This window comes from Protopterus annectens, chromosome 1.part1 (assembly GCF_019279795.1).
Source record: "Protopterus annectens isolate FY-2018-M chromosome 1.part1, PAN1.0, whole genome shotgun sequence".
Classification (NCBI taxonomy): domain Eukaryota; kingdom Metazoa; phylum Chordata; order Ceratodontiformes; family Protopteridae; genus Protopterus; species Protopterus annectens.
Window position 1 is genome coordinate 1728819391 of NC_056726.1, and position 13027 is coordinate 1728832417.

General features: G+C 42.0%; 1 protein-coding gene across 1 annotated transcript in view; it reads left to right on the plus strand.

The window, feature by feature from the left end:
• Positions 1-13027, plus strand: part of LOC122811978 (prolyl endopeptidase-like) — a 2225690-nt gene that overhangs the window by 478833 nt on the left and 1733830 nt on the right. Inside the window, exon 4 of the mRNA XM_044084182.1 lies at positions 9290-9420. Coding sequence (XP_043940117.1) covers positions 9290-9420 — 131 coding nt within the window. The remainder of the gene's footprint in view (positions 1-9289; positions 9421-13027) is intronic.

Genomic DNA, 13027 nt, shown 5'->3' on the forward strand with positions numbered 1-13027 from the left:
CCCCTTGTGGAGTGGGATAACTGTAGCTGTGCACCACTCAGTGGGCACGAAACCTGAGGTGAGGCTATGATTAAACATGACACTTAGGTGAGGTGCCAGTTCATATTGTAGTTCATGTAGTATACAGCCAGGGATGTCATCTGGTCCCATGGATGCTGTATTCTTAGCTTTGGAGAGTGCATTTTTTACCTCTGTGGCCATTATTACTGGAATTTGGCAATCTTCCGGTATTGAGATGGGCCATTTAGGGGGTGAGAGGGGGGTGATGTTGGCACTGAATCGATCTGCCGGGATATTGGCAATATCCTTGGGATCAGTATATTTAATGCCATTCTGTTTTAGCTCTGAGCATTGCCATTTAGATTCTTGACATAGTTATAGATTGCCTTGTTGTTGTCTTTGGAATCTTTGGCAATTTTATTTTCGTAACTAGCTTTGGAGGATTTTATGAGGGATCTCAGTTTCTTACTGAGGCTGGTAAGGAAGTTTTTTGCATCCTGGGATTTTCCTCTTTTTCTGCAGCAGTTTCTTCCTTTTGGTCTAAAGTTTGTTTATGGCAGGGGACCACCAGATTGGCTTCTTTTTTTTGGCTGAGAGCACAAAAACATCTTTTTGTCTTACCCCAGAACTATCAGTTGGACAAATTTTGCACAAGAACTCATCACAAAAAGCCTGGAAAGTGGATGTTCTGTCCTTCAGCTGGAAAAACCTATCAGTCTGTCCTTTTCCCCCCTCTGCCTCTGCTCTCCAAAGAAAAGTCAAACAGGATAAACCGAGAATGATTTTGATTGCTCCAAATTGACCTCGCCAACACTGGCACCCACTCCTGTGCAGTGTCACATCTTCCACCATGGCACCTGCCTCAGAAGCCTTACTTACTGTCTCATCAGAACAACCAAACTCTGCACACTTAGCTCCAAACTTTGAATCTTGCAGCGTGGCTAATCACCTAAATTCACCCTTAGCATCCCTCAGCAAACCTGTGATGGATGTCATTTTGGAGGCGAGAAGACCTAGTACTAGAAAATATTATGCTGACAAATGGAAAAGATTCTGTGCCTGGAATCAATCTCAAGGGATACGCACAGCAGTGCCCAACATTCCTCAGATTTTACAATACTTAACTGAGGTGCTTCACAAGGGCCTGTCCTTTTCTTCCATAAAAATCTATGTCTCAGCCATTTCAGCTCATTACCACACAAAACCTCCCCTCTTCTTTCATCCACTGCTGAAGCAGTATATTAGAGGAGCCAAAAACGTAAGACCATCCAGGAGAGCTCCAACCCCTGCCTGGGACCTTAAGTTTGTGTTGGAGAAACTCACTGTCCATCCTTTCGAGCCAGCTGCAACTGCAGACTTAAAATATCTCTCCTGGAAAACGGTTTTCCTTTTAGCAGTCACTTCAGCAAGAAGGATTTCCGAATTACAGGCTCTTATGGCAGTGGAGCCTTTCATCATTTTTCATGCACACAGGGTATCTCTAAGAACCAACCCATCCTTCATGCCTAAGGTGGCATCCAGTGTGGCTCTTAATCAAACAATTCATTTGCCAACTTTCTTTCCCAATCCACAGAATAAGGGGGAGCGGATTCTGTATTCATTGTATGTACACAGGCAACTTAGGATGTTCATCATGTTACCCTGCTGCAGTCATCACACTTGTGTTATCCTGCCGTCAGGCGGTCCCGCAGTCGGCCCGAATTCCAAAGTCTTGGTCCGGCGTCGGTTGCTGTCGCTTCTTCCCTGACGTCAGTGTGCCAGGGGTATATAAGAGGCATCCAACACCATTTTCTTCAGTCTTTCTTGCCGCATGGTGCCTGAAGCAGAAGCAGTTCGCAAGTGCCGGTCGGCTGACACCTGCGATTTTCGATTCGAATTTCAGTCCGAAGTCTTCAGTAAAGCTAAGTACCCCGTTGGGGAACATTTTCTTGCCTCAGTCCGATGTCAGAAAAAGTTAACAATTGCATTTCTTGTGGGAAGCAAATACCTCATAAGGACTTCCATTCCTGTTGTATTCCTTGCCTAGGCCCAGACCACGATGTCACAGGTTGTCGGTTTTGTGCTATGTTTAATAAACGAACTATCAAATGCCGTTTTGACTTCGCACGGCATTACTTTGGTAGGAAATTTAATTATATCATGCTGTCGAAGCAGCCGACGACCGGCATACATAAAAAACCCAAGGATAAGGACAGGCAGCCTAGGAACAAGCCAGACTCCGAGGCCTCTGCTGGGCCTGTCGCCGGTTCTTCGGTTTTCAGTGAGGCACCTACGCAGCCCCTGATGACCGCAGAACTGGAACCCCAGACAGCTGCGGATTCCCAAGCGAAGCCTACTAGGCCGATGCAGCCATCTTCCGACACTGGAGCAGAAGTAGACTCCGGTGCAGTGGAAACACCTTCGGTTGCAGAAAGTGTCTTCAGACCGACTACACTCACCATTAAATCACTTAAAACTCCTTTAAAACCTAAGAAGACTGTACATCAGTCTACAGTTCAAGGCCCCATGCACATCAGTCTACAGTTCAAGGCCCCATGCCTAAGAAACAGAAGCTTAAGATGGCTGAAGATTTGATTACCCTAATCAGGGGTTCCCATCCCCCTCCTGATAAAAAAACAAGACAAGAGGAGGATTATGGTTCCTCTGACCAGGTTTCTATTTCCTCAGATTCTTCTGAGGAACAGGATTACACTTTGCCACCTTATGAAGACTCTGATGCTGAAGACTCTATTCCCTCAGCATCTTCCCCTGAAGACTACTCCTTTGGGGAAACTTTACATACCATGAGGGAACATTTCCACTGGGAAGGCCAGGACTACTCTGATTCTAAGAAAAGGCTCTGAGAGTTCCTTTTACTACCCCAGCACAGACCTCTTGCTATTCCCTCCAGTTTTAGATATTGTGGATGATGTTTACTTGGAGTCTAGTTTAAATCCAGACTCTCTACCTCCTGCTCCAGCCAAACCAGACAGATACTACAGGGTACCTGACTCACACAGATTCCTTTATAAAAGCCCTGTGGCTGATCCAGAAACAATTTCACAGGGTCCTAAGGGAGCTAAAGCTTCTATGGCTAAAAATCCTGTGCCCTCTGAAAGGGATTCCAGAGCTCTAGATAGATGGGGAAAGAAAATATACACCTCAGCAACTCTGGCTATGAGAGCATTAAATTCACATGTTGAAATATCAGCAATTCCTAATGTCTCAATTAAAACAAAAAATGAGCACACATTCTGAACAGTCTGAATTCAAGGAAATGCAGGATCTCTTGCATCAGCTGAACAGGTGGGCAAACATACTTTACAATGCAGATTTGATTCATTGGAAGCTTCCTGTAGAGCAGCTGTTACTGGCTCTGTCATACGTAGACATGCTTGGTTAAAAGAACAAACCCTTCCTGATCATGTTAAAGCAAAATTATTGGATGCACCTTTACAGCAGGATGTATTATTTGGTGTCAAAGCAGAAGAGGTTTTAAAGAAAATGGAGGGTAAGGCAAAGTCTATGCAAACGGTCAAGGATTTTTTGCAGATACAACCCCCTCGTTTCAGCTGAAATTGGCCAACAAAAAACGGGTCCTTTCCAGCTTCTGACAGATCACAGAGGGGCAAATACAGACTCCCATGGGGCAGAGGTCAGTCACAAGGCCCTTACAAACCTGGCCAATGGGGTACTGCTACCCAGAAAGGAGGAAAAGACAGGCCCCAAGCTAGCAGAAGACAAACACAATGACTCAATCCTCAAACTACCAAGCAAATCTCTCCTGGCAGCTCCCTTGGGAGGAAAATTAGCATTTTTTGCAGACAACTGGCACATCATCACAAAAGACAAATGGGTTCTAAACATTGTATCTCAAGGATACAGATTCCACTTTCATACCTTACCAAGGATAAAAGGAATGCCAAACCTGCCACCAAATCAATGGGCAGAGGCACAAAAACAAATTACAGCTCTCATGGACATGAGAGCCATTCAACAGGTACCTACATAGAAGCAAGGACAAGGATTTTACTCAAGACTCTTTCTAGTCCCAAGAAAGGACAAAGCATGGAGACCCATTCTGGATCTTTCAATTCCGAACACTTGTCTGCAAGTGCCAAAATTCAAAATGCTAACACTACAGCAGCTTCTTCCCATTATGGGCAAGAATGCTTGGCTAGTAACGTTGGACCTCAAGGAGGCATACCTGCATGTCCCTATCAGACAAAATTGCAGAAGATACCTCCGCTTCATTGCAGGTTAAACACATTATCAATTCTCTGCACTGCCCTTTGGCATATCTACAGCGCCCAGGGTCTTCACAAAATGCCTGGCACCAGTAATTGCATACTGCAGACAAAGAGGAATTCAAATATACCCATACCTGGACGACTGCCTTATTCAAGCAGAAAGCAAGGACATTCTTTTACAGCATCTGGCATTTGTCAAACACCTTCTAAATTGCCTAGAGTACACAGTAAATGAAAAGAAATCAAAACTAGTGCCCTCACAAAACATAATATTCCTGGGTGCCAGCTTGAATACAACGGCCCAGATGGCTTATCTCACGCCAGACAAGCAACAACAGCTGACTCAATATTTCAAAATAATGGCAACAAAGACCCAACTCCCTGCAAGAAAAATTCTGCAGGCCTTGGGATTCATGGCATCTTGCATACTACTAATTCTTCTTCTTCTTCTTTCGGCTTATTCCCAGTTAGGGGTCGCCACAGCGGATCACCTTGTCCGCACATTAATTGGCGGTGGAGTTTTACGGTGTCGAGTTGCCAGCCCGGCGCCCAACCTTCCACAGAAGGCACACTCACACGCACACCTAGGGCCAATTTAGAGTGTCCAATCCACCTGCAGCATGTCTTTGGGATGTGGGAGGAAACCGGAGCACCCGGAGGAAACCCACGCGACCACAGGGAGGACATGCAGACTCCGCACAGAAGGCACCCCAGCCGAGGATCGAACCGGAGAACCTCTTGCTGTGAGGCGGCAATGCTAACCACTGCACCACAGTGGCCGCCCATCTTGCATACTACTAATACCATTTGCAAAACTGCATATGAGGAAATTACAGTGGTACCTGAAAAGCGTATGGACTCAGCACAGCCACAGCTTGGAAACAATGATACCACTCATTCCCTGCCTTCAACAGGAGTTTCTATGTTGGGCACAGGCATGTCACTTCAACAAGGGCCAGCCTTTCACCTTACCCACAGCCAGGCAAACTATGACAACAGATGCATCGGACTATGCCTGGGGGGCACACATGGCAGGACAGTGCATTCAGAGCAAATGGACTACAGATCAGAGGCATCTGCATATCAATCAAAAAGAAATGCTAGCAGTACAGAATGCCCAAACAGCTTTCAAGGACCTTTTACACCCAGGACAACTAATAATAAAGACGGATAAACAAGCAAGGGGGCACACATTCCTACCCTCTATGCAGGCAAGCAAGGGGGCACACATTCCTACCCTCTATGCAGGCAAGCAATGACCTTGTGGAACACTGCACTGACTTACCAGGTTCAGTTACAAGCACAATTCCTGCCAGGAAAGAAAAACACATTGGCAGACGACCTAAGCAGAAACATCATGGATCCACACGAGTGGAAACTAGATCCACAAGTGTTTGCAATGATAGCTCAAAAATGGGGATGCCCAGACATAGATCTGTTTGCAAGCCCCCACAACTACCAACTTCAAAAATTTTGCACAAGGACATTCCATCCACAAGCTTGGAAAGTGGACGCCCTCTCATTCCGTTGGAAAACATTAACAGTGTATGCCTTTCCTCCACTGCCTCTTCTAGCAAAGGTACTGATGAAAGTCAGATTAGAGAAGCCACAAATGATACTCGTTGCACCAGACTGGCCACTCCAGCATTGGTATCCAATTTTAAGGAACATGGCCCACCATGGATTTTGCCACAAATTCCTCACCTGCTCACCCAGTGAGACCATCAGATTCTACACAGCCAGCTCAAGACTTTAAACCTGGCTGCATGGCAAATTACCTAAAGAACCAGCCAACACCTCTATCCAAAGCTTTCATGGATGTCATTCAGGAGACCCCAGCACCAGGAAACCCTATTCAGACAAATGGAAAAGATTTTGCACCTGGAACCAGGCTAAAGGCCAAAATCCCCTTGATCCAAACATTCCTCAGATTCTACAATATTTAACTGAGATGTTGCACAAAGGACTTTCCTTTTCATCTATTAAGATCCATGCCTCAGCAATTTCAGCTCATTTCAACACAGATCCTACTTTATTCTCATATCCACTCCTAAGACAGTACCTCAGAGGGGCTAAGAACATAAGACCGCCAAGGAGAGCACCAACACCTACTTGGGATCTCAACTTTTTTCTGGAAAAGCTTACACTGCCGCCCTTTGAACCAGCTTTTTCAGCTGATTTAAAATTTCTTTCATGGAAAACTGTCCTGCTGCTAGCAATAACCTCAGGTAGAAGAGTCTCAGAGCTACAGGCAGTAATGGCAGTGGAGCCTTTCCTCATTTTTCATCAAGACAGAGTCTCTCTACGAACTAACCCTTCCTTTATGCCAAAGGTGGTATCCAGTGTGGCCCTAAACCAAACCATTCATTTGCCCACCTTTTTCCCAAATCCCCAGAACAAAGGAGAAAGACTCCTGCACTCTTTGGACATTCACAGGCAATTACGTTACTACTTGGATAAAACTAAGGCTTTCACCAGCTCTTTGTAGCCTATGCTACAGGATCACAAGGAAAAGCTATCTCAAAACAGACCATTTCTAAATGAATAGGGCATTGCATACGTTTCTGCTACACGCATCATGGGAAACCGGTACCTGCTAACATTAGGTCCCACTCCACCAGGGCTACAGCTACATCAGCAGCCTTTCTCAGGGGAGTGCCAACCAAGGATATTCTGGAAGCTGCAACTTGGAGTTCAGTGCACACCTTTACCAAACACTATCACTTACCTCTATATTCTAAGACTAGAGCTGGTTTTGCCACTGCAGTTTTGCAGGGCCTACTAGCTTCTTCTAACCCTGTTTAACTCCATCTTCCATCCTTAGCTTTGGGATTCAACCCAAGTGTGATGACTGCAGCAGGGTAACACGATGAACCTAGTACAGTTTTGTACCTACCATAAATGTAGATGTTCGAGTGTTCACCTTGCTGCAGTCCAGGTTACCCTCCCTCCATCCCCTCTGAACTAGCTGAACTTATCTATACCACTCTATCCTATACTACCTCTGTGGTGTATTTGCTTGTGCCTAAAGGTATTGTTTTATTTTTATCTAGCGATATATATGTATATATATATATATATATATATATATATATATATATATATATATATATATATTTTGCCTACCTATTGGGGGCACCTGACATCTGGGCCAAGAAAAACTGAAGAAAATATCTTCGGATGCCTCTTATATACACCTGGAGCGCTGACATCAGGGAAGAAGTGACAGCAACCGACGCCGGACCAAGACTTTGGAATTCAGGCCGTCTGCGGGACCGCCTGATGGCAGGATAACCCAAGTGTGATGACTGCGGCAGGGTGAGCACTCAAATATCTACATTTATGGTAGGTACAAAACTGTACTTTTTACTTATACAGGGCTAAATCTCAAAGAAAATCTGAACAACTGCTGGTAGCCTTTGCTGCAGGGGCAGAGGGAAAGGCTATTTCAAAGCAAACCATTTCCAAATGGATAAGCCATTGTATTTGTTTCTGTTATCAGCACCATGGAAAAACTATCCCCCAGGGGATCAGATCCCATTCCACCAGGGCTGCATCTACTTCAACAGCCTTTTATCAGAGGTGTTCCTACCAGGGACATTCTAGAAGCTGCTACCTGGAGCTCAGTTCATACTTTCACCAAACATTACCGTTTACCACTTTTCTCTAAATCCAGAGCTGGCTTTGCCACTGCTGTCATGCAGGGCCTTATAGCTGGTCCTAATGCTGTATTATTCCCTCCACCCAACCATAGCTTTGGGAATCCACCGAAATGTAATGACTGCAACAGTGAAACACGAAGAACATAGTACATTTGTGTACACTTACCATAAATGTAGATGTTCGAGTGTATTCACTGTTGCAGTCCTGGTTACCCTCTCTCCAGCTCCATATTTTTCTCTAGCTATACCTCTTCTTTCTTTTACTATGCTTAAAAGCCCTTTTGGTGTATTTGCTTATGTGTTGGAGGTATATTTTTTGTGTTTTTATTTGCTCCCCATTTGGGGGGCACCCGACATCTGGGGCAAGAAAAACTGATGTAATGGTGTTGGCTGCATATTTTATACCCCTGACGACCTGACGTCATGGAGGAAGGGACAGCAACCGACGCAAGACCCAAGACTTTGTTAATCAGGCTGGCTGAGGGTGACCTGCCAACAGATTACCCAAATGTAATGACTGCAACAGTGAATACACTCGAACATCTACATTTATGGTAAGTGTACACAACTGTACTTTGTAAGTAAACTTACCAGTAGATGTTCGATTGATCATTGCTGCAGTATCCGCTCCTTCCCTCCACCTCCCTTGTCTTTTTGTCATGTTTTTGTTATGCTAGAGTGTGGACATTTATTTATTTATGTTTTTGTTGTTGTTTCTGGCATTGTCTTTTCGGGGTTCAGCCTTTCTCTCTACTAGCAGAAAGCTCTGAGGGGCTTGTTTCCCAAACTTGTCCTTTAGTCATCTCAGCTCAAGCTGCTGACAATTTGCTGTTTGAAAGGTGCCCTGAAGCTTTGTAAACTGGCAGTCTGTTATATCCTTTGCAGGATATAACCCATATAACTAAGGCTACTTCAACAGTGACCATTTGAACATCTATTGATATGATAAATTTACTTACAGAAGTGTACTTTTTATGTCAAGTACCTACTAGACCCTTTACTTCAGGAAGTATTTCATCAGTATACACAGAGAAGGTTGGAGTGGGTCATGTCAAAGTACAAGATGCTTGGTTTTCAGGGAACAGGTGTTCACACAGTAGTTGGGTAGATGTGGACTGCCCATGTGTTTGGTACAGTGATGCACCATTTGGGGGTGCCAGAAAGCTTGCTTGTTGTCTGTCTGAAATTTAAGACTTGATCTAAAATGTTAACCCCTGTATGAATTTTGGCTATATTACTAGAGATTTAATGGCAATCATAGGAGACTTGCATGCATATCACTTGATTATATGATTAGCATAAAGGACTACAGCAGAGAACATGAAAACACAAAGACTGGATGGGACTGGTGAGATTAGACAAGGTTATACAATATTGTTCATCTTTTCTAATTACCAGATACTACTACTATTATAACAGTGGTCTGCAAAATCAGAGTGTGCTGTATGTTCAGGATTCCTTGAACAGTTCAGCTCGAGTCTTCTTTGATCCCAACAAACTCTCTGAGGATGGAACAGTAGCGTTGCAAAGTAAGTTTAATTTTCCTGATATTAACATAGAAAATAAATAGAGCTGTATATATTTATACTGAATTTTGGCAGAGCATATGTTGCAGTTTTAAGGAAAACTGAAGTAAATCTTTTTTTTAAAGTAAAACGTTAAAACCATTAACAAATAATCTGATATCAGGAGCTGTCCTTGATGGCCCCCAGACTGTGTTCCTGCTCCCCACCAACCATAATCCAACACTTTTATTTCAGATACTGACTCGCTGAGGGGGAGCATGCCCCTGATACAGCACATATTGTGACATCATATGCCACCTACATAAGTGCAACTGGTCCCTGAGTCCTCCACTTTTTTCTCTGATATTTGCGTAGTTCAGATCTTGATCCTGATGCACATTGGTCAAAACTTTCTGTATTAAATTCCTAAAAGTAAATCTACACTGTCCCTTTGGTTGCCATATCCATTCAGGACCTGCAGCACATTGCCTTTATTCTTTTGGGGAGAAGCATGATATAGAACAACAGTGCCATAAGTGCCTGTAATTCAAACCTGCCACCACAGACATCAGGAGGTGGGATTTGTAGTGTATTACATTTGGGGATATAGTTTCAAGGCTGTTGAGCTAGCTGCAGTGATTTTGTATGCAGTGAGGTACACAGTTCCTCTAAAGAGCTCTCCTTTGGAATGTAGTGCTCACAGACGTTAGACTGCATTTACTGTGTGAGTGTTATTTATTAAGCCCCATGACAAGATGTAATGTCAGAGTGTAGAAGTAACCATGAAAATGGCAGTTGTTGAGAAGTTCCCTACTTTGTATTTTTTTTTTTGCTTCCTACAGCTGATTGTCAGCTGCATTGGTTTCTCTCCTCATCCTTTGGGTGTTCTTGACCTGCCTTAGCTTCCCCTGGGCTGTACCTGACCTGTATCTGGGGCCACTGAGGATATTGAGTACCCTGGAGAAGCACAACACTGTCAGGGAGTTCTGTCTATATATTCCCCACCCCTGAACATGTTCAGCAACACTCTGAGGGAGGGATGAGCAGTAGGTGTCAATGCTGACATGCCTGTTTTGTAAGGGAAGAAATGACAGTGCCGTTCTTACTTTTAGCAAGCAAGAAAATGTTTGGCCATATGTTGTCACATTACTGAAAAATTGATACTCTGTGAAAGGAGAGTCTGTAGCAGACCTTTAACTCATTCACTCCAGAGCAGCTCAGGAAAAGCTGCCTGCTGAATTCCACCATAGGAACAACAGAGCAGCCTGAGCTCATTTTCAGAAAATCCATTTGTAATACTATACAGAAAACAAATGCTCATAACTCTTTAACTATAAGAGCTACACTAAAAATGTAAACGCGAAAGTTGTTCAGCAGACACTGACCTTTCCAACAGTGTAAATGTTGATAGTGCATATCAAAGTCATAATGAAATATTTGGCAAGGAATGCTGATATTGTGCAATTTTTTTAATTTTTTGGAAAAGCAAAACACAATATCTTGGTCTATGTACCATGCAGACCCATACAATTTGAATTTAATTTGTTAGTATGAATGTCAGCTTTAAAATGATACTTTAACCATAACTGTGTGACACTCCTTTCATGAGATATTCACAGAAATATGATTAGTATATTATTTCTCATAATTGATAAATAAACAAAGCATAATAACTCATCACCTGTAACAGACAGAGCCTACATATCAGTGTAGAAGTTGTGCATCTGAATGTCAGCTTCAAAATGACGCATCATTTGTGTGATTACCGTGCTCCCTTGCAAAGATATGGGCATAATAATGAGAAGTATTGTAAATGTATAATTTTCATATTTGTACAAGACTAAACAAACTGTGATATCTGTACGTATGTACAGTGCCTAGACACAGTTCTTTTACCATGATGTAAGGAGTAACACTGTCTTCAAAATGATGCATTATTTCACACAATGTGGTGCTCCCTTGCAAAGTTATTTACCAAAATATGAAAAAAAATCATAATTTCCATAACCTAAGTCGGAAACGAACTTTGATATCTGCCTATGAGTACAACATACAGGTACCATTCTTTTACCATGTTAGAACTGTAAATAATCTTTTCAAAATAAGGTATTACTTAGCACATTCAGATGCTCCCTTGCCAAGTTATTTACCAAAATATGAAAAAAATCATAATTTTCATAACCTAAGTCCAAAACAAACTTTGATATCTGCACATGTGTCAGACATACAGGCACAATTATTTTACCATGTTAGAACCAGCAATACTGTCTTCAAAATGAGATATTACTTGGCACATTCAGATGCTTCCTTGCAAAGTTATTTACCAAAATATGAAAAAATAATAATTTCCATAACCATAAGTCTCAGACAAACTTTGATATCTGCACATGTGTCAAACATACTGGCACAATTCTTTTACCATATTAGAACCAGCAATACTGTCTTCAAAATGAGATATTACTTGGCACATTCAGATGCTCCCTTGCAAAGTTATTTACCAAAATATGAAAAAAAATCATAATTTCCATAACCTAAGTCAGAAAAAAACTTTGATATCTACCTATGAGTACAACATACAGGTACTATTCTTTTACCATGTTAGAACTATAAATAATCTTTTCAAAATGAGGTATTACTTAGCACATTCAGATGCTCCCTTGCAAAGTTATTTACCAAAATATGAAAAAAATCATAATTTCCATAACCATAAGTCTCAAACAAACTTTGATATCTGCACATGTGTCAAACATACAGGCACAATTATTTTACCATTTTAGAACCAGCAATACTGTCTTCAAAATGAGATATTACTTGGCACATTCAGATGCTCCCTTGCAAAGTTATTTACCAAAATATGAAAAAATCATAATTTCCATAACCATAAGTCTCAGACAAACTTTGATATCTGCACGTGTCAAACATACTGGCACAATTCTTTTACCATATTAGAACCAGCAATACTGTTTTCAAAATGAGATATTACTTGGCACATTCAGATACTCCCTTGCAAAGTTATTTACCAAAATATGAAAAAAAATCATAATTTCCATAACCTAAGTCAGAAACAAACTTTGATATCTGCCTATGAGTACAACATACAGGTACCATTCTTTTACCATGTTAGAACTGTAAATAATCTTTTCAAAATAAGGTATTACTTAGCACATTCAGATGCTCCCTTGCCAAGTTATTTACCAAAATATGAAAAAAATCATAATTTTCATAACCTAAGTCCAAAACAGACTTTGATATCTGCACATGTGTCAAACATACAGCCACAATTATTTTACCATGTTAGAACCAGCAATACTGTCTTCAAAATGAGATATTACTTGGCACATTCAGATGCTCCCTTGCAAAGTTATTTACCAAAAAATGAAAAAAAAAATCATAATTTCCATAACAGTTATTTGCCAAGCTCAGAGAAATTAATTTTACACAACACATTTCATAATAGTGTTTTACTTACTATACTGGTCTGACTTGGTCATGGGTGTTTTCCATTCTTCTCACAATCATGCATGGCTCTCCTCATGCCATTGTGGAGGTTGGTCAAGAAGAACGCAATGCCCTCCTCAGTTAGGTGAATGCCATCCCTTCTGAATCAGTGAACACCTTCCCTTCCAGTGAC